Source organism: Lycium barbarum, chromosome 7 (genome assembly GCF_019175385.1).
Source record: "Lycium barbarum isolate Lr01 chromosome 7, ASM1917538v2, whole genome shotgun sequence".
In the NCBI taxonomy this organism is placed as follows: Eukaryota; Viridiplantae; Streptophyta; class Magnoliopsida; order Solanales; family Solanaceae; genus Lycium; species Lycium barbarum.
Window position 1 is genome coordinate 104,866,253 of NC_083343.1, and position 21,379 is coordinate 104,887,631.

At 36.3% G+C, this 21,379-nt stretch overlaps 1 protein-coding gene and 1 long non-coding RNA gene across 8 annotated transcripts; one reads left to right on the forward strand and one right to left on the reverse strand.

Moving 5' to 3' along the window:
* The first annotated feature begins 3,169 nt into the window (after positions 1-3,169).
* LOC132603681 (uncharacterized) lies at positions 3,170-4,615 on the forward strand. Its single transcript, XR_009568488.1, has 2 exons — positions 3,170-3,874; positions 4,560-4,615. It is a non-coding gene; the product is annotated as an uncharacterized LOC132603681 (long non-coding RNA).
* A 3,324-nt stretch (positions 4,616-7,939) lies between these two features.
* On the reverse strand, positions 7,940-17,898 carry LOC132603682 (uncharacterized). Of its 7 annotated transcripts, none has more exons than XM_060316834.1 (15): positions 16,958-17,896; positions 13,270-13,666; positions 13,003-13,180; positions 12,756-12,895; positions 11,488-12,679; positions 11,285-11,385; positions 11,028-11,172; positions 10,505-10,573; positions 10,356-10,401; positions 9,928-10,244; positions 9,499-9,521; positions 9,260-9,395; positions 8,631-8,829; positions 8,413-8,495; positions 7,940-8,270 (listed from the first exon to the last, which is right to left on the reverse strand). In XM_060316834.1, the coding sequence occupies exons 1-15, from the start codon at positions 17,064-17,066 to the stop codon at positions 8,136-8,138; spliced, it is 3,270 nt and encodes a 1,089-aa protein (XP_060172817.1). In that variant the 5' UTR covers positions 17,067-17,896; the 3' UTR covers positions 7,940-8,135. The 7 variants fall into 7 exon arrangements, 5 of the variants coding, with proteins under 5 accessions (XP_060172817.1, XP_060172816.1, XP_060172818.1 ...); XM_060316833.1 differs by having other exon boundaries at positions 9,499-9,578; positions 16,958-17,895; XM_060316835.1 differs by lacking the exon at positions 16,958-17,896 and adding an exon at positions 16,724-16,923 and having other exon boundaries at positions 9,499-9,578.
* Between the last annotated feature and the right edge of the window lie 3,481 nt (positions 17,899-21,379).

A 21,379-nucleotide genomic window follows, 5' to 3' on the forward strand; every position in this document is an offset into this window, starting at 1 on the left:
TGTCTCCTACTTCTTCACGTGGATCCTACCTTTATTTTTATTTTTTTGCAATTGTCCCCTAATTCTCCACGCGGACCTCACCTTACACCTTAAATTTGTTTTTTTTTCTTTTCCTGCTATTATAGAAGATTGGGTCCCATCTTATTTATTTATTTATTTTTTATAATTTTTCTACTATTAAAGAAGATTGAGACTCACCTTATTTTTTTTAATTTTTTTTAGTGACTGACGACGGAAAAGTTAGCGAACTCACTTTTATATATAGTTAAAATATATTCTCCGAGAACAAGACAAGCGCAACAGTATTGAATAAATTAAATTGCACATTCTTTTTATTCATTGTCGAATTTCTCGAGCATTATGGCAATACATAATGTTTTTCAAATAGGTCAACTTGCCGGATTCAAGTTCTACGATTATACTTAGTTCTTAATTTACATTTGTTTTTTTAGGCGGAATAACTTTAGAGGCTCTTTTACTTGTCCCAATTTATCATTCGGTATTTGTACTTCATAAGATTTCATGTAGACCCCTGAACTTGTTCAAAACATGTATTTTAAACTCCTCTGTCACTACGGGTTCCTCACTTGCTATGACATGTATGACACATCATAGCCATGTCAGCAGAGGCGAATCCAGGATTTCAAGAGGATGGGTTCACCATTGCTTTTAAGATAAGATATAAAATTTCATAGTGAAATCAACTTGGCGAGCAAAAGATAATTAATTACATTTTTTTATGAAATAAGTTGTTTTTCATCGTTGCAGCTTAGCGTCATGGGGTGTTTTTGATTTCTTTTGCCTTTAGGGACTTGGTAAATTAGAAATAAAGGGGAAAAAAAATCTTCTGATGTAATATAATAAAGAAAAATATTTTTTACTTTCGGGTAATTAGAATTATAGAAGAAAAAGGAAGGAAGGTTAAAAGGTTGCTTTAGAAAATAAAAGCAAAAAACAAAAACATGTAGGAGTGGGGTTTGATCCCGAGACCTTGAGGATATTAACATAACTCCTAACTAGTGCTCAACTCAGCCTACTTTGACCATGTGTTCCTTCAGTTAATATTAGATATATATTTAGAATTATACACATAATATATCGAGTTTAGTTGAGTGACCATGTGTTCACGTGACCCAAATTATATACATAAAGTCGCCTCTGCATGTCAGAAACATTAAAGCCACATCATATCCACGTCATTTTTATATTCATCTATTAAAAAAAATTATCCTCTATTTCCTTTTCAAAATTTTATTTTATATGGAAAAAAATTGAAAGTGACTAGAAATGGAATATTTTGTAGATCTTATAGCCATTTTTTCCAGTAATAGTTCTGCTGATGAAAAAACCAGATCAATTTCTTCATATTTCCGCTGATGAAAAAACGAGATCAATTTTCCCGGTAACCACATATATTTTGCTTCATTTTTGGGTTTGTAATATCTGATTCGTATAGCTCACCCGACTAGTTGGTTGACTAATTAAATATCTTAAAAGACTTCTCTTTCGTTCTAAAAAGAGTTAAGAGAAAGAAAAAAAAAAAAAAAACCTAAATCCTCTTAATAAAGTTTGGCTCTAGGTGGCCTATTTCATTGAATCAATTGATCCTTCTCCGATTTTCTTCTTGGGGTTGGGCATTTGGGATGTGAGGCTTGGTTTGAATGTGTATTGTCAGGAATATCAAATGTTGAAATGCACTACCAACAGTTTCGATTTTCTGTTTTGATTTTGTGTCATCAATACAATGTTGGGTAGAAAGAAAGAGAAAATACACACATGAAGTAGAAGAAATACATACATAAAATATTGTCTTGAAGACTTGAACGATGGAAAAAAAAACATAAATTGTGTTGAAATGGTGTGTGCGTGTATACACTATATACACATGCACATATAATATTATGAATTAAGTAATACAACATAACGTGGAAGAAAAAAAAAAAACAAGAAAAGAGGGCAAGTACCACCAAAAGATGATGCTCCTCCCTTAACCAGAGGTCTTGGGTTCGAGCTCTGAATATAAAAAAAAAATATGATAGAGAGCGCATCCCCCGAATAAGGTCCTACACAGCACGAATTCCGATATAATCGTGTTGGGAAAACCACAAAAAATAAAAAGAAAAAAAAGAAGGCAAGTTGCTCAAGGAATGCGCCAGCCCTACTCCCAATTCTAATTCCTTAATTCAAATACCTAAACACCCCTTCATAATCTCATATTCACACTTCAAAAAAGAGGGTTTGACAAATTTTTTGAGCTAAAGCGACAACTAAAATAGGACGGAGGGAATACATACACATATGGAGGAGAAGAAAAAGAAATTATTTATTTATTCTGTCGAACGATGAAAAAAATTTAAATTGTGTGTGTACATACACACATGCACATATAATATTACGGAAGAGGCTCCCCTCCAGTAGGCTTTGTGTCCAGTTTGTCCAGTGCAGTCCTAATCTACTTACACGTACACAATTAAATCTAAGGGTCAAATATTGCTTAACTAAAATACCTCCTCAACCATGATTTAGGAGGTAATTTAGTTAAGCAATATTTGACCCTTAGATTTAATTGTGTATATGTGTAAGTAGATTAGGACTGCACTGGACAAACCGGACACAAAGCCTACTAGAGGGGAGCCTCTTTATACGAGAGTTGATTTATTTGGAAAGTCAAATAATTTTTTTTATTATGATTTTCTCTAACTCTTTTCATATATTGTGAATTATTATTTATACAAATTTATAATACTTTTTATGTAGTTTTTAAATATGTAGATTTTGTTATAAGAGCTATTTGACTCCCGCCGGAGGAAGTATGAATTGGTGGAGAAAGAAAAAAAGAAAACAAAAACAAAGAAAAGAAGGCAAGTTGCCCCAACCCTGCACCTACTAGGCTGATTCCTTTCTTCAAATACCTAAAAAAGCCCCCACATAATCTCATATTCACACTTCATCACAAAGGGCAAAACAGTACATCCACAGCTTTTTATTCCCACTCCAATAATTCCACGGTTCTCATATAATATTATAAATTTAACCACTATCCAAGAAAATTCCAACGCCACTTTTGGCAAAAAGCTTGTTGGGTTAGGAGAAGAGGGTATTTCCAATAATCAGATAAAAAACTTCTAACCCTAGAAAATCAACCATGTCTTCCAAGCAAGGTACCCATCTCAATCTTCCTTTTGTCTCGTGTGATGAAGATTATACTTTTTGTCTTTGCTTAATAATATACATTACCGTAAAATAGTGGGTTGAAAATCTGTTTTTGTTACCTTTTCATATTTTCTTGATTCATAAATTTTAAACTGTAAACATATCTAGATTTTTTTTTTAAAGTACAACAAAAGTATTCATGAAATCATGCTCTAAAATTCATGAAATTGTGCTCTAACTTTTACCTGATGTTTTAGAAAATACCAAGAATTTATAAAACCATACTGATACCGAAGAGAAATTAAGATGATTAAAGAATTTGAAAATTTAATTTCGATTATACAAAATAAAATAATTAAAAATTAATATAATATATGTTTCATAAAATAATCGTCGGAATTGTCCGACACCCCGCAAGTTGGGAATGCGCCAGCCCTATTCTCAATTGGCTGATTCCTTTATTCAAATACCTAAAATGCCCCCACATAATCCCATATTCACACTTCATCACAGAGGGCAAAACAATAAACTCACAATTATTATTCCCACTCCAATAATTCCACGGTTCTCCTACAATATTATAAATTTAACCACTATCCATTAAATTAAAAAAAGCCTTTTTGTTTTGGGTTAAGAGAAAAGGGTATTATTTCCATTCTAGCAAATAATCAGATCCAAAACTCTGAACCCTAGGAAAAATCAACCATGTCTTCTAAGCAAGGTATAACATCTTAATCTGTGTTTTATTATCTTCTTTTAATCTTATTAACTTGCAATAAATACTGACTATGTTGTTGTTGTTTTTGTTTGTTGCAATAAATACTGAATTTCAAGATTTGATTTTTTCTTTTCACTTTTTGTTGTATAATAACAAAATCCATGTTGATTTTCAAAGATTTGATTTTTTATTCACTTTTCATTGTATAATAAGAATCCCCATATTGAATTATCAAAATAAGAATTTGTTTTTTTTTTCTATCTGAAATTGTTTGTTTCATGGCAGACCCTATGTGCTTATGCATATATTTTTTCATAAAGATTTGATTTTTTTATTGTTAAATTTTCACATATAGCTGACCTAGGTAATTTGGGGTTAAGGCGTGTTTGGCTGATTAATTTTGTCAAAGATTTGATTTCTTTTCACTTTTAGTTGTATAACAAACCCCATATTGATCTTCAAAATATTCTTGATTTTTTTTAAAATTGTTTGTTTTATGGCTGACCCTTTGTCCTTATGGATATAAACTTACATAAGATTTGATTTTTATTTTTATTTTTTGACATATGGATGAATCAATTAATTTGGGGTTAAGGCGTGTTTGGCTGATTGATTTTGTGAAAAGGGGGTATAAGAAAAGCTAAGAACTATATTGATTTCTGATTGCTATTTCCTTTTGGTTGAATAGGTGGAAAGGCAAAGCCTTTGAAGGCACCAAAGTCTGAAAAGAAGGAGTACGACGAGGTAATTGATGAAATAGTTTTTATTTTATTTGTGTATCCGTCCTTTGTGGTAATTTACCTCCCCCGTCACCGGGGAAGCATTGTTTACAAGTTGTTTGGTTGCATGGATTCTTCAGTTATTGTGTAGGTCTCGCGCTTTGACTACAATCCGTGTATTCAATATATTGTTTATTTTATATCTTGAATTCCCCACGAAGGTAGGGGTAAGGTCTGTGTACATCCTACTCTTCCACACCACTTGTGGGATTACACTAGGTATGTTGTTGTTTAAATCTTGAATTCATGATGAGAAACATTTTGCTCCAGATATAAGGTCTGTGTTTTCTTTTGAGCCGAGGGTCTTTCGGAAACAACCTCCCTACCTTCCAAGGTGGAGGTAAGGTCTGCGTACACTTAACCCTCCCCAGACCCCACACTGTGGGGTATGTTGTTGTATATATGTAATGGTGATTTGACCTTTTAATTTGGGTAGATATAGTCTGTACTTATGAGTGTGATGAATTGTCTGAATTGGAACAAAGGATTCGTGTACCTGATTAAACTAATTTGGGATTGACGCTTAGCGTGAGCATGTCAGCTGGATCTTTTCTGTTCCTTATTTTTGGGGAAAGTGATTAGAATAATTTTCTTGATGAGAAAGTAAGATAGTGCTGTACAATTTTAACAGAGATGTAGACAAGCTATAGGTCTTAGACTTTATGGTTATAGTTACGTGCCTCAGCCCCATAGATAGCAAGAGTGAGGTTGGTTAGGGATCAGTCTGCAGAGGAAAATATGCAGTTAGGGATCCAGTCTGCAGAAGAAAACATGGGGTTGTTTGATTGCTTGTAGAGTTATGCAGGTACTAGTAATGCAAGGATTAGTTAAATAGAGTTTAGTTATTCCATCTTCTACCCTGCATAAGATAATGCATAACTTGACTCATAAGTTAAACATGATTTATTTATTATCTGGGATTGTAAAATGAAAACCAAGGGTGGCTTAGTTGGTTGAGCAGAGGACTTCCATAATGGAGGTCTCAAGTTCGAAACCTTTTGCCTACATACAACACTAGTGGATTTGCCTAGTGTGGTATCTCTCATGTGTGGTTTGTAGGCTATTGCACAAGAGCGTTACCCTGTGTGCACCCGAAGTGTAGCGGCGGCAGGTTCCCTTGTCCCCCCCTCCCCCCCAAAAAAAAAAAAAAAATTGAAAACCAAATCCTGTACTTGGTGTGTTGAATTTTATAGAAAGCAACTAAAAGGTCACAAACATGGTATTAGCTACCAACAACCAAACAACCCCTAAGAGTGCAGCGACTATTTGCCTGTAATGAAGGTATATTTTGTATCTGCATAAAAGAAGTTCTTATTTATTTTTGGAAGCACTTTGAAAACGGAAAAGAGATTTAAGGAGGAAAGGGAACACCAAAGGGGGGAAATAATAATGGGGAATCGGTGCGACTTTTGTTGTTTTTTCAGCAGGATTGCAAGTGGTATAGATAGGGTGCAACATTCTTTTTGTTGATGTAGTGTAGGGTGAGCGGAATAAGGATTCATATAGGTCAACCCAACTGGTTTGGATTTGAGTCGTAGTTAATTGATGGGTGCAGGGCAGGGTGGATATGTCTTCTACAGTTCTACCCCGCTCCATATATTCCTTTGACATATCTAGGTCAGTGAAGCTAATAGAGATTGTTATGCAAGTTATTCGTTTTGAGGAATATATATTTAGATGGTCACACATTCAGAGATTCTCTACTCGTTGCAATAATCTTTGGCATAAAAGTTTTGAATAAGGGAGAGCAGGTGACTAAGTTACCAGTTAAAAAAAAAAAAAAAGAATTAATTCTGTCTCTGCTTCATGAGCATACATGCGATATTTTTTGCTCTCCCTAACTTGTACGTGTTTGATTTATCTGCAGAATGATAAGGCTTTTCTTGCAAAGAAGAAGGAAGAGGAAAAGGCGCTAAAGGAGCTCAAGGCAAAGGCTCAGAAAGGGTCCATTGGTGGTGCTGGCCTGAAGAAGAGCGGAAAGAAATGAGGAATGTTATATTCTTCCTCCTAGTATTGATATGCTCTTTTCTTGCCCATGGCTAGATTTGGTGTTCTAAGTTCTAATAGTTAAGTTTCTGTTAACTTTTGGCTTGTTTCTATGGTGACTCAATGAATTAGTATTGGGCACTTGCTCCTTTCAAATATAATGACATGTATTGTGGTGCCTTTGCCCATCAATAATTCAATTTGTCGTTAATTTTTGTGACATGTGATCACTATAACGTAATTCCAACCTCCGGTTCTATGTCAACTATGCATTTAACAAGTTTTGTGCGTGTCTTAAATTTTTAGATTCAGTCGTCTACCAGTGGTCAGCCTGTTTTGGGATGTTTAAGGGCTGTCTGCAGTTTACCATTCTGAGTTGAAGCCAAAGAGGGGGCTGTGTGGTTGGCAACACGGGGCCAAAACTTAAACCAGTTTGGAGTTCTAATAAAAGTACAATAAGGTCTTTTTGCTACATTATTTTGGCCACAATGGCCTAAATGGGGTAAATTTATATGACTATTTAGGTAAAATTTAATAATTTATGCTTACTTAATGTCATTTCTATCTTTTATTTTCAAAGTTTATCTTAATTTAAAATTGTACAATAGAAGTTATGGTGATTTTTACATAAATGTTGTTAAATTTGGATCAAATTGGTGTGACAATTTAGCAACATAACTAAAATTTGATTTGGTAACGCATAGGGAACCACAACACAGGGAATTGGTGTCAGATTTCATCATAAATGAATTTAGAGCTATTTTGTTTTATCAAGAAATAACTGGACCATTTTTCGATTTGCTCGGATGTCCCCAAAGGGTCAAGAGCTATTAAAGCAATAAGTAGTCTTCTCGATGTGTCCAATGATATTAGTGAACTTACTAGCTTTGAAACCACTTGTTAGAAAACTCCTCAAGAGCAGTGGCGGATCTAGCTTGCTAGGTGGGGGTTCCATTGAACCCTCAACTTTCAACGCTGAACATAAATTTATATTTAAAAATTTATTAAAACTACAATAAATATTAGACATGAACTCATAATTTTTAAAATATTATGGGTTTACACTAAAAATCTTAAGGTTGAATCCATAGAGTTTAAATTCTGAATCCGCTTTTGCTCAAGACAGGCAAAAACCACGACCTATCACTTATAGGACTTTCCTAACTTCACTAAACTCGAGCAGTGTAAGGCTTTCAATCTTCCTTGCGATAACACTAAGTCTTTTCAATCAATATGTTAATATGTTGTGCTTATATTCCAAACTTTTACAATATTTCAAAATGTGATTACATACTTGGCCCAATTTGACAAAATGAACATATTCCAAAGAAAGGAGAAAGAAGAATCTTACACACAAGTCCGTGGTACAATCCTTGAACAAAACATTTACACTGATTAACAATACAAAACCTTTACACTGATTAACCAAAAAAAGAATCAAAACCATGTTGACAATTTTCTTTAAAATTGTATAACAAACTTTTGGGAAATCGGTCCACCTAATCTATTTTGAGTTTTCCAAACTTCCCCTTCTCCTCACGCAGTGCGTTAAATACAGAAGTCAGCTCCGGGAACGCGGACAACAGTAGCAGTTCAAGAAGATCAAGGACTAACTGCTTCATAAACACAGACGACTATACAAGGGGAAAAAAAGTCCCTCAGTTAGTTGTTGCTTAGAAGAGGTCAAAACCAGAATCTAAGACGGATGAAATGGAAGAATTTAAAAGGCTATCAATCATAAAAATAGTTTCCTAAATGCACAGACATAGTGATCACCTGGATGAAGTAATAAAGATCCTTTGCACATTGTTCATATTCCTTGTGACCAACAAGTCCTACAACAGCAGCTGGTGCCTTATCTGCGAATGATAATAGGAGTCAAAAAATTGCAGATTAAAAAAAAAATAAAAAATGGAACAACTGCAAATAGGCAAAAAGAAAATGATAAAGAGTTGGAATGCATATATCCAACATAATATGGTAAAAGAACCGACCAATCATTAGCTCATAAACAAGTTTTGCACGTCGCTCTGCTTCCTGCTGCTGCATGTCATCCAGCTTCTGTGAATCCTCCAGCCTAGGTGAAGATAATGGAGTGGGAGGTTGGCCCTGAGGAGAATTAGGGGATGGAGAGGGTGCAGGACGTTGACGTGCTGGGCGCTTTGTGATGAATATACCCTCCGGCCAGAGAATCTACATGGAGCACAAAGACTTAAAACTGGCATTAAGTCCAACATTGATAGGATGTTACTCTCACATAATCTTGGCCCTTGGGTGTCTCGAGTCATCGAAAACTGCTTTACAATGATTTTAAAGAAGCATGCACCACCTCTTTCATTTGAATGGATGTGCAAGATACATCAATAAAGCAAGTTAGATGATGACTGATGGCAGCACATACTATATGCCCCAACCCCACCCCAAAAAAGGGGGATTAAGAACATAAAGCACGATCAGAAAGGAATAAAAAGACTGAAGGATTTTTCGAACTAAAATATGTTAAGAGGTAATGACATTTCTCCAGTGAGCCAAAATCATTACAAATCCACATGCAAATTGAATTGTTATTAGCACCTCTCTTTCTGGAAAAGTAAACAAATAAGTTAAGACACTTGAATACTACCTGCTCAACACGTTGGATACCTGCAGCAACTACTGAACCCCTGCGCAGACGCTGGATTTTCTCAATCACCCAATCATCAAATGCATCACCCATTCCCAATTGTAAAACCTGTTTAGCCACCCAGAATGCTTTCCTCCTAAAATGCACCCAGTCAACAGGTCCAGCGAAGTCCATGACACAAGTGCATTTATGATCAAGTCCAACAGCTTAATATGTTAAGTCTCATATGTAAATAATACCTGATCCATCCACCATCTTGGAGCTGAAAAATGACATCGACAAGATCTAATATAGGAACACTTAAATTTGGTGGCACCCACTACAGTGAAATAAAAATGAGGGTTAGAGTCATTTTTAGACAATAATCAGGATAAAACCAGCCTCTTGCAGAAATGCCAGGTAAGGCTGCGTACAATAGACCCTTGTGGTCCGGCCCTTCCCCGGACCCTGCGCATAGCGGGAGCTTAGTGCACCGGGCTGCCCTTTTAATCAGGATAAAACCACTCCCAACTCATTACTATGAAATTATATCAAATATTAAAGCATGCTTGAATAAAATAACCTTCTTATCTTTCCATAATCGATGAATCATAAGCAATCTATTCTTTAGAATTCAATAGTGCAACAACATATATGCTTCACAAAATAGACAACTCACTAGCGACTACCTCACTGGGAAAGGTGGGATCAATAGGAGCAGCAACAAGAGATTCAGGTGATGCATGTGAGTTAGTTTCAACTGAATTTGATGTCGTCTGCATGTTTGGGGTTGATTTTCTATTTGTATGCACCTTGTTGCCACTAGTTGAATCCTCAAAAGTTTCTTTGAGAGGTCTTTTTGGAGGAGAGAGTGCGACATAATCTTTCCTGAATCTTGATTCATGTTCTGCATGAACTTGCTCCATCCTTGAAGTTGGATCAGTTTGAGGGCTTATACTGCGCGGAGGTTCTTTACTCGTATGGCGTACTGTGCCATCCAGGTCAACTGAAATCCAGTATCCATAAAAATTATTTATGACTAACACACAGGACGAAGCCCCACCTTCCCCAAACCCCACCCCCCAAAAAAACAATCATGCTAACTCAAATTACTCACCGAGTAATGTTTCAATTATGGACAAGGAGTTTGAGAAGCTATATGTCTGCATACCAAAAAAAAATAAAAAATGAAGAAGGTAAAATCAACTCCGTTTGTTCTAAAATCTATCCAGACTCAGAAAACTGTGAACTGATAATATTTTCAACCTGTGAATCCACACTGAGGAAGTCCCATACTTCAATGGAGTTGGAAACAGTTGGGAGCAGCAGAAGTTTCTGAGGAACACAGAAACAGATTCCAAATAAAAATAAAGACAATATTAGAGAACAGACATAAAAGTTAGCAGATAAAAAGTGAACAAGATCTTTTAGAGGATTATCCAAAACCGAGTTTCCTGATTAATCTTAAACTTTTCTTGGCAACCCGTGACATCAAAATAGCACTGGAACTAGTAGTGGTATTTCATTGATCTCAGGAACATAACAATTCTTGGCAGAGATGAAAGTCCCAGTACTATTAACGGTTTAAGACCAAGATACAGTGCTATGATAAAAACCCAAAGTATAACAATAATGAAAAGGAGAAAATAAGTGTGAGAAATGAGAATAAGTTTCAACATTATTCAGATATCATAGCAAATGTGTAACATGAAGTCATTCTGATCTAGAGAAGAAAGTGATATTGATTGCTACGTAAGGGACTTTCACATGCCGTCTGTTAAAGTATCACCTCCAGATATGTGTCAAGTGATCTGCACCGTTCTCGAATAACAGGAACATCCAGACTTGAAGAGAGGTAATGCTTGGGCGGTAAATGAAGATTGTACTCTGGAAACACCTTAAGACGCCAGTGTAGCTCCTCAAAATGTCGAAACCTGCAATCAGCAGCCAAAAGTTAAATTTGAAGCAAGAGACTCTTGAGATGATAATCGCTACAAAAAGGTGATCATCACAATGCCTAACAGCAGAAAGTTCGCATCGGTCTACCTTCTTTTGATAGACCAACTATTATTGTTCATGTCTGTAACAGATATGGAATAAACAGCAAAAGTTTTGGAGCCACATCTTACAATATTGGCATTCAGGACCTGCAACAGAAAAAAGGCTTATTCTGTAGATGTCCAAGATCATTCAAGTAATCCAGAAAGTCAAGAGTAACATGGCAAAAAGGAGAGCAATCAAATTTATACCTCACTTCTTAATTTCAAAAAAGAATCAGCAATTATAGAACCTTTTGCAGAATAAGGACCCATATTTTGATTCCCCAAAAATCTTCTTGACAAGACAGATGATGATGCAGTCATGTCATTGGAAATATTACTGAATATTTCTGTCTCAGAGTCATCACTTAAACCATCCGGTTTCACATTTTCTTTGGAATTTAATATATCTTGTCCATCCCCCAGTAAGAAGCTGGTTCTTTGTATCTCTTGCCACACATCCTCTGTTTGGTTGCTTAATCTAGACCTTTTCCGCCCAGACAGTACTCTATTTAAGTGTTTAGAGCGGACATGTGCTTTACTAGCCTTTCCTTTACTTCTCTTATGGCCTTCATTATTTTCAAGTGGATGATGAATGTGATTGACGTTCCTTATATTTTTACCACCCCACACTTGAGTGCCAGGAGAGTCAAGACCCGTCACACTGCTGGATTCTTCATCCTCAGTAGTGTAAGAATTACTGCTCTCTGATTCAACCTCATCTGACTTATGTTCATTTTCCTCTTGATACGAGTAATCTGCCAAATAACTTGGTCTGTTCAAATCACCTGGCGTGGGAGTATTGTCCTTCACATAATGCTTAGCTCCAACCCTGTTTTGTCTCTCACTCTCTTTTTGTTGAGCTTCCTTTGAGTGTCCCAGCGATTTTGGTGCACTTACCAATGAACTTTTTTTGAGTCTATCAGATGCTCGATTGGCCTCTTCTTTCCGTTTATAGTTTCTGCCTTTTGTCCATATATTGTCTAAATTTTCAGGGGCCAGGGCTTCAGTCTTTCTACGAGAAATCAAATCTAGCATTTCACCCCACTCTCCTCCATAGTGGTTTCTCTGAATACCTCTTCCATCATCTGCATCGGTTTGTGATGGCAAAGAACTCCAAGAAAGAGTAGACCGAGTATCAAACGAAAGCAAAGGGTCCTTTAACAAATCTGTTCCACTCCTATTGTGCATGGCATGCTCCTTAGTATCATTAGGTTGGTCATTTTTTAATTGTACAAGTTCTACACCCTTAGCAGAAGGATCTAAAACCCGAGAAAAATGATCTGCTGATATTTTACCAGATCCAACTGTTCTGGACTGTGGTTCCGTTTCTACTGCTGTGATATCTTCATCACCCTTCTTTGCAGAAACAACTAGAGACTCGATCCTCTCGTTAATGAACCTGAAAAAAGTTTGTGAACAAATAAAGAGAAGAAACAAAATTTGACTACAACAAGCAAGATCTGGGAAACCGTTACCTCGGGTTAGCTAAATTTAACACTGGTCGCACTACAACACAAGCAAGAAGCTCCCTAACAATGTTGCGGAATAAAGAGCACTGCACGTCCTCTGTCTGAAAAGTGTATGAAATGAGACCATCCATGAGATGCTGGAGAACCTGCAGATCAAGAAGATTAGTATGAGATAAACAAAACCATCCTACCAAAAGGGCTTCTAGATATCAATTGATTATCAGTTGTTAAGATATAAAAAAAATGAAATTACCTTGTGCTCAGCCTCCGCAGAAAATAAAGCAGGATGTAATTTGTCGTCTGCAGCCAACACCAGTTTAAGTTCCACATCTAGCTCTTCAATTGTCAAGGATCTTGGCCATTTCTTTTGAATCCTCATTTTGCTTGCACGAAACAGCTCCAAGTGAGTACGTATTAGATTGATAATATCCCTGCATGTGTTCAGTTGAATGACTTCCTTAGATAAATAACAAGGTAAAGAGGAAATCTTCAGCAACATCAAGGAACTAAAAATTTAAACCTTGTGATAAGATCTATAAGATTAATAGTTCTCATGCGACGTGAGATTTCCCCTAGTACACCATTCATGATCTGCACAAGTTCCTCAGGACCCTGTGTATCAGAAGTTATGCGGGAGTACCAGAGATCTGTGACCCACTCAGAAACCATATGTCTGGTGAAGTGATCTATTGCTTCTTCTACAGCAGGTGAATTTACTTTCTTCCTCCATGTGGACTTCTCATTCACTGTTTTTGGAGCATCAATATGTTTCCTCTGAAACTTGCTGTTCAATACGGATGACTTGCCTTTATATGTTACAGCTTTCATCCGTGCATCAAAATCAAGAGACAGATAACGAAGGGAAACAATTAAGAGAGCAGCAGCAGGCAAGTTTACAAAAACTGAGGAGCTCGTCACTGCGAAGCAAAACAATGGAAAAATGAGAAGTTTAAGTTTATAGGGCCTGTTGTCATAGTATGTTCTAAAGAAGGGTCAACTGTTAGTTTAATTCGAAAATTGGGCTCAACAGATTGCAAATGCTCAGCCTTCATTAAACTGCAGTTACAAAAATAAACAAGATAGAGTATCTGTCAAGATGCATGCAGATGCTTACAGAAATAAAGAATTTTGTCATGACAGGCATACAAAAGGGTAGGTTTTTAGACTTAACTCCTACATGGGCAGCCACAATACAAGAAACTTTATAATAGGAAACACTTGAAGCAGATAAGCGCAGTAATGGCATGAACTATTGTTCCACTACGACGAAGTAGATTACAGCATCATACTCAACCCCAAGAAGAATGCCCATCACAACTACAGAAATGCTTGAATATAATGGTTTCTCTGTGCACAAAAGAAGGATCAAATCCTTCAATCCTATGCATCATGCCAATTTCCACAAGAATAATTACCACATAATTACTTCCAGTCTTTTGGAACTTTTTATTGCTAGTATTATTTTTTTTCTCTTCTTTTATTCACCCAACTTTTTGGAATTTTCCCGCCCTGGTAAAAATGGGACTTACTGCAGTCTGGAAACAATTTTTCATTGCATTGTGGTCTATTATTCTAAAGTTTCATCCTCTCTATCTCCAACCTCTTATTAAGGTGATGGATACTTTCTTCTCTCAAGAGTCATTCTCAGATGACAAATTGAAACATGTGAAGTGACAAAAGTACTTTTTTTTTCTCAAGCTCATTATTAACTAATTATCTGCTATGTTTCTACATTTGCAATGATCCACTTGTCATGGAATTTGAAGATTTGATTGGTTGTTTTGCTGACATCCAAAGGTTTTTGGTCTCTTGTATGAGCTTTAAAATTTGGAAACTAGCTCACAGCCTTACTGGTTCATGTGAAAGTTGATTATACTATTATCTAAAAGCTTGTTCAGAATGTATTAAGCAGTTCTCCTACTCCTGAATCATGAGGTTGAGATACTGAATTCTAAAGTAGAATCCAGAGTTGGCAACTGTGTTTGCATTTCTGAAGGTTTGCTACATTTTGGGAATCTGATGGTGTATAGACCCGGTTAAGAAAGCTTTTAGCTGTTCAGATAAGAAGTATCCAACAACCTTTTTTTCTTATTGGTGTACCCAACTACCTTTTGAAAATAACAATCAATTAATTGACCTATTTTTCTTGTTTTCCTTCCAGATCTATTTTTTCCTTATCCTAAATGGGCAATATTTGGCATCCCAAACCTCAGATTATTGTGTAAACAAATACAAGTAAAATACAGTTTTGCACAAATTTAACAAACTCCATACATGTTTTTGTAACTTTTATTTTTTTCAGTATCTGTTTTCTCCAATAGGGTCAAAATCTATGACAGCAGAAGTACCAGATCTTAACATAAGCATCAACAGTATCTATACATGGTCTAGCGCAAATCAAGAACAAACGGAACAGTATCTATCTTTCTATTAAAAATTGCATGTTAGAGAAACAGAAAATATTTCTCTCCATGAACAAATGAATTTCATAAACTAGCGTTCTGCTTCAGTGATTCCACACATTTTCCAAATGGGTCGTGAAAATGATCACTAGTGCTTACTGAAGGAGGGGAGAGACAAACATAGATTTTTTTTTGAAATTCACGGCTATCTGGTAGATGTTCTTGCACTGTAAACAGATTAGATTTCTAGACTAATCAAAGAGAAAAGGGAATGATACATGGGATCTGGACGTTTCTCCCAACTACTTCATTTTTTGCACAATAATCTTTCTAGTGAAGAAAGAACTCTTAAATTCTTTCTGTCAACATGCATGGATCCCTAATACTTTCCTCAGCATGCAGGACATTTTGACAGAAATCGTCTTTATCTGAATCAACAATCGGCACACAGCAAGATACACTAGTCAGAAGTTGATCACATTTTGAATGAATAAACCTGTGTGATCAACAGATGTGACACAGGTCAATATACTTGAGCAGCAGTGCTTTTTCATTCTCCTTCGTTGGTTTACCAAGTTTGCAACATCTACATTTTAGTAACTCTTTCCTCCTAATGAGTTAGCTAGTTTATAACGGCTTCAAGGAAGTTCTCCATTAAAGTGACCCTAAATTGTCATTTCATAGTAAGTTTCAGCGGCCACCCCTCTGGTCCTTGGGCTTTTAGAGTTGCGTGAGCTCAATTTGTAGCACATTCGAGCCACTAAAGAAGCTTCACTTTTCTCTTTTTGCTGGAGTAGTTGAATGGAAAGCAAAGAATATGTGAGGTTATTTGAAGCATAGTTCAAGATACAGGGGATCAGCAGTGCGATTGAGTAAATTCAAGAGGAGAGGAGGACTAAATAAGCCACTCTACAGTTACATACTTCTCATCCATTATTATGGTCCTGATCAAACTCCATTTTACAAGATCAACCAATTCCCTATGTCAAGGACATCTATATTAGGTAGGTCCCCGGATCAGCATCATAACTAGCCAGGGGCGGAGCTAGAAGCCCAGTTACGGGTTCGACCTGACGCAGTAGCTTTTGCTCAAACAATGTATTTGTGTTAAGAAATTCATTAAATATATACAAATATCAAGTTTAGAACGCAGTTATTATCAATTGAAGTTTTCATTTTAAAATCAAGAACCCATAAAGTTGAATTACTGGCTCCGCCTTTGTAACTAGCCAGTGGGAGAGACCACAACGAAAGCCCCTTCCTCCTCTTGGTTTTACCACTGAACCACATCCTAAACCCCTAAATCGTTGAACTGTGCATGGTTATTACCTATTAGTATGGTGACAAAGCATAAAAACAACATTCTTTGTAGAAATGCAGAGGGAAGATGTGTACAATTAACAATATATGCTCATTCTCCCCTTTATCCTAATTAGTGCGATAAACTTCATGCAAGGGTAAACCAGCAAAACACACGAATTCACATGGGCAAATTGTTGATTAGACAATTTCAATTCATAGCTGATTTAGACATGTAAAGAAAAATTCATGAGTTAATTATCAAAAACACACCTGAACTATCATTTTTTTGGCGACTTTTACACGCACCTCAATATTTCCTACTTAAACTATCACCATCTACTCAACTAGATGTGTTTTAAACATAAATGGTGATAGTTCAGGGAACAACTAATAGTTGAAGTGCGAAACTCGCGAAAAAGTGAGAGTTCCAGGTGACCATTATCTCAAAATTGATGGTAGTAAAAGAAAATTGATCAAAAAGAGCTGGGGAAATGTAACACTGACGAGACATGAGATAGGAGAGGCCAATAGCGCATATGATCAACAAAACAACTCGTTTTTTAGCTTCCTCAACCAGCTCTCCAACACTCACTGCCTGCCTTTCGCTGCTCATATTTACAACCTCTTTCAAATCAAATCCTTCACACAATTATCATCATCTAATTCACAAACAGATACAATTATTGTAAATTTGGTTCAAACTATGAAAAAGTAAACATAATTCAACATATGTACTCCCTCCATGGCAATTTAAGTGTCGATTGACTAGACAAGGAGATTAAAAATAAAGGGGATTTTTAAATTTTTGATCTTAAATTAAACATGCGCAATTCCTCTAAACTTATCGCCTAAAATGTTGGAATTTAAAAAATTCTTTAATTTTTTTGAAATAAAATTTACGTGAACTGCGAAAAAAGTACTATAAGTCATCGTAATTAATAATTTAAAATATTTAAAAGACATATAAAAAAATTACGGTCAAAGAATAACTCGTTTGACTTTCAAAAAGTAAAAATTGCCAATCTTTTTGGGATTAAGGGAGTATTAAATATAGAAACAGATACTTTTTTTGGGATAGATAAAAAAAAAAAAAAAAGGTAACGTACTTAAATTAGAACCGACGGAATATATACGCATAAAAAATAATTTTAATCTCGTGTATAATGTGTAATTTTTTGACGGACGGATTTTGGATGAACCTTGCCCCCTCCCGACTCCGCCCTTGACAATAATAATCGTGACTAAGTCACAAACTAACTAGTTGGAGTCGGCTATGTGAATCATGCTGTCGAATTTCTGTAACTTTGATGAATTGCAATTGTCAATATGATGAAATTGAATTGGTGAAAAAGTTAACAGACTGGAAAGTGACATATGAAATTTGAAAATATCAGTGTGGGATAAAGTTTGGAAATGAATATAATTGCTGTATTGAAGTGGATGTTCACTTGCTCTGTGTGCGAAATGTTGAACGTGGATTAGTAGTAGGTGTCTGTCGTAATCAAAGTTTAAATGCTGTAGATGTTCATTTATTTACGTGGCATTTGCTTCAAAGATATGAGGACGAGGTTTTCCCCAAAATAAAAAAATATATAAAAAAGTTTTCCAAAAATAATCCTTTCCTGAATTAAATTTATCTTTTTCACTTTTCTTTTAGTTTGCTTTGTTACTTCGACTTATTTTTCTCACTTTACTTTTTAGTTTGTAAATCATTTTAATTTATCTTTCTGTATAAAACTAGAAGTATTCAGTAAGTTGTAAATTTTAATATTTTTATTTATCATTGAGAATCTGTTAATTTGAAAATCAAAAGATTCAAAGAGTATATTTAGTATATCATACGCTATTTAATTCAATATTACAAGATTCAAAAGTTATTTTACTTTTTTTATTACCAGACAAACTGAGACTTAAAATTTTCATAAGAAATAGAGAGAAAAAAATGTTAGTGCCAAACTTTTTGTAAAAACGGGAAAATCTATTTAATTTGGTTAAAAAAAGTATTTTTGAAATTTTAATTTTTTTTATTGCAAGAACTCTTTCTCAAATTTCGAAGCAAGCTCTTAGAGCTTGGTACTTTTGGGAGGAAGTTTGCAGCAAAGCCTCTACTGACAGCAATGGAAACATAGTCTTTTTTTTACCCTCACAACCGGTTGATTGCCTGGGACAACATCAAGAACAAGCCCTTTAACCACCTCATCAACTGGAGAGACCTTATCCCTTTCTATCTCTGGAGCATTTGGCTCAACAGAAACAAAAACCCGTTTAATAACTTGAGCATTGAGCAACTATGTCAACTTCAATGACACTCTCGACGTTGCCCTGGAATACACCATGTTAAAAACAAAACCATCATAAGCATTAAGTGGAATCCCTCTGAAAGGGGACTCTATAAGCTTAACACTGATTGATGGCTACTATCAGAACAACACTGGGATTGGTGGTGTAATAAGAAGTAGCAGTGGAAACTAGATCATTGGATTTTCTAAGGGATTACCTAATACATCTTGTTTACTTGTAGAATTAACAGCTTTATTGCAGGGTCTGACGCTAGCATATGATCAAGACTTAATGCCAATAAAAGTAGAATGCGACTCATTTGAGGTAATTGGTACGTTAGAGCATGGCCATGACTCTTGCAACGCTCTAATTTATGAACGCATATACTTGATGGAGAGATTTAGAGCCCAGCAGTGAGACATGTGTTGGGTTTAATTAATAGGTTGAATGGGAAATGGAGGGAAAAGAAGTGGAGGGAAAATGAGTTATTCCCTCTTGCTTTATAAAATAAGCATTTGTCCCTCATAGATGGTGGAAAGAAAAGTTCTCCTACTTAAAAGTAGAAGCACTCCTTCTTGTTGCTAAAGGGTTAAGAAGAGGGTCTCCCCTCGCGCCGTCGTCGTCGCTCAGCTCGGCGTCGGCATGGCCCATTCTCTATGCATTCACGAAACCAGGCGGTGTTCATGGCTGAAACGAACGCAACCGTGAGAACCATAGATGGTTGAGTATTAATTGTGTGACTTATGTTGTCTAGGTATAGAACAAAGTTCGACGGTTCAAAGATATCACATCTACCAATTGATCGAGTATATCTGACATAAGTTCACTACGGAAAGTTCAAAGGGAAACCTACTTATCCAGAACCAATTAATCTTCGCTTGTATATCACACACTTGTCCCTGCATTCCTTTATCTTATAGCCATTCCCCATTCATGTGGGGGATTGTTGGGTTTAATTGATAGGTTGAATGGGAAATTGAGGGAAAAGAAGTGGAGGGAAAATGATTGTTCCCTCTTGCTTTATAAAATAAGCATTTGTACCTCATAGGTGGTGGAAAGAAAAGTTCTCTTAGTTAAAAGTAGAAGCACTCTTTCTTGTTGCTAAAGGGTCAAGAAGAGAGTCTCCTCTCGCGTTGTCGTCGTCGCTCAGCTCGGATTCGAATTTGAATTTGAATTTGGATCAGAGAAACACTGGGATTGGTGGTGTAATAAGAAGTAGCAGTGGAAACTAGATCATTGGATTTTCTGGCTGACCACTCTAGGCATGCAGAAGTTCACAAACGAAAACCCTCCTGTTACTGAAGAAGGAATGCCTGAAAACCAGCGCTTTATGATTACTGAGGCTTGGAAGCATGCAGATTTTTTATGCAAAGGATACATCCTTAGTGTAGTAGACGATGATTTGTATAATGTCTACAGTTCTACCAAAACTTCAAAAGAATTATGGGTTGCACTCGAAAAGAAGTATAAAACTGAAGACGCATGCTTGAAAAATTTTGTGGTTGCCAAATTTCTTGACTACAAGATGACAGATAGTAAAACTGTTGGAACCGAAGTTCAAGAACTCCAAGTCCTTATCCATGACCTTATTGCTGAAGGTATGGTGATCAACGAGGCATTTCAAGTTGTTGCTGTGATTGAGAAGTTGCCTCCTTCATGGAAAGACTTCAAGAACTATCTGAAATACAAGCATAAGGACATGTCGCTGGAAGATCTTGTGATTCTCTTGAAGATTGAGGAAGATAATAAAGTTGTTGAAAAGAAGTTTTGTGGAAATTCAACGATTATGGGAGCGAACATCGTTGAAGAAGCTGCTCCAAAGAATAAGAAAAGGAATAAGCCTTTTGAAAAGAGTAAGGAGCAGAACAAGAAAACATTCAAGGGTAACTGCTATAATTATGGGAAATCCGGCCACAAATCCCAAGATTGTCGTCTTCCTAAAAAGGACAAGAAAAAGGGACAAGCCAACATGGTGGAGAAGAATGATGACATTGATGATCTGTGTGCAATGCTCTCGGAATGTAACTTAGTTGGAAATCCGAAAAAGTGGTGGATTGACTTTGGAGCCACTCGACATGTTTGTGCTGTCAAAAAAGCATTTGCTACTTACTCCATTGCTGGTCCTGAAGAAGAGCTTTTCATGTGCCGCAGATTTGTGGCACATTCGACGCCTTTTTACTATGAATTTTGGTTGTTTTCAAGTAAGTCTGGTTCTCGTTAATATGTTTTGTTGTGTTTTAGGAAAACAATGGCCCAAAAGTAAAAAGCAAAGAACAAAGGAAAAATTGGCTAGAAATGAAGAATCGACGTTCCGTCAATCAGCCGACGGACCGTCCTTCGAAGCGTCGATAAGCTCGATTTTCCAGTGATGACAAAGTTGAAGACGACAAAGGACGGAGACATCGATGAAGCGTCGAACTGATCGACGCTTCGTCGTTTGTGTCGTCAATCAGGATCTGTCAACAAGAAGAGAGAAAGACGGAATACTCGACGGAGCGTCGAACTGGTCGACGACACCGTCGAATGGAACACATTGCTGAAGGTACAAAGGACAGAGAAATCGACGGATCGTCGAACGATCGACGGTCCGTCGATCTTGCTATTTGGGGCAATTTTGTCAGTCGCTGCTGTGCGTTTTTTGAGCCT

What these genes read in the sequence shown, in the direction of transcription:
- LOC132603682 (XM_060316833.1), bottom strand. Translation starts at nt 17,066, where the DNA reads ATGAGCAGCGAAAGGCAGGCAGTGAGTGTTGGAGAGCTGGTTGAGGAA. An exon ending in AGTTGGTCTATCAAAAGAAG is followed by an intron (nt 11,173 to 11,284) that starts GTAGACCGATGC and finishes TGCTGATTGCAG; the next exon opens with GTTTCGACATTTTGAGGAGC. An exon ending in CACTTGACACATATCTGGAG is followed by an intron (nt 10,574 to 11,027) that starts GTGATACTTTAA and finishes TGTGTTCCTCAG; the next exon opens with AAACTTCTGCTGCTCCCAAC.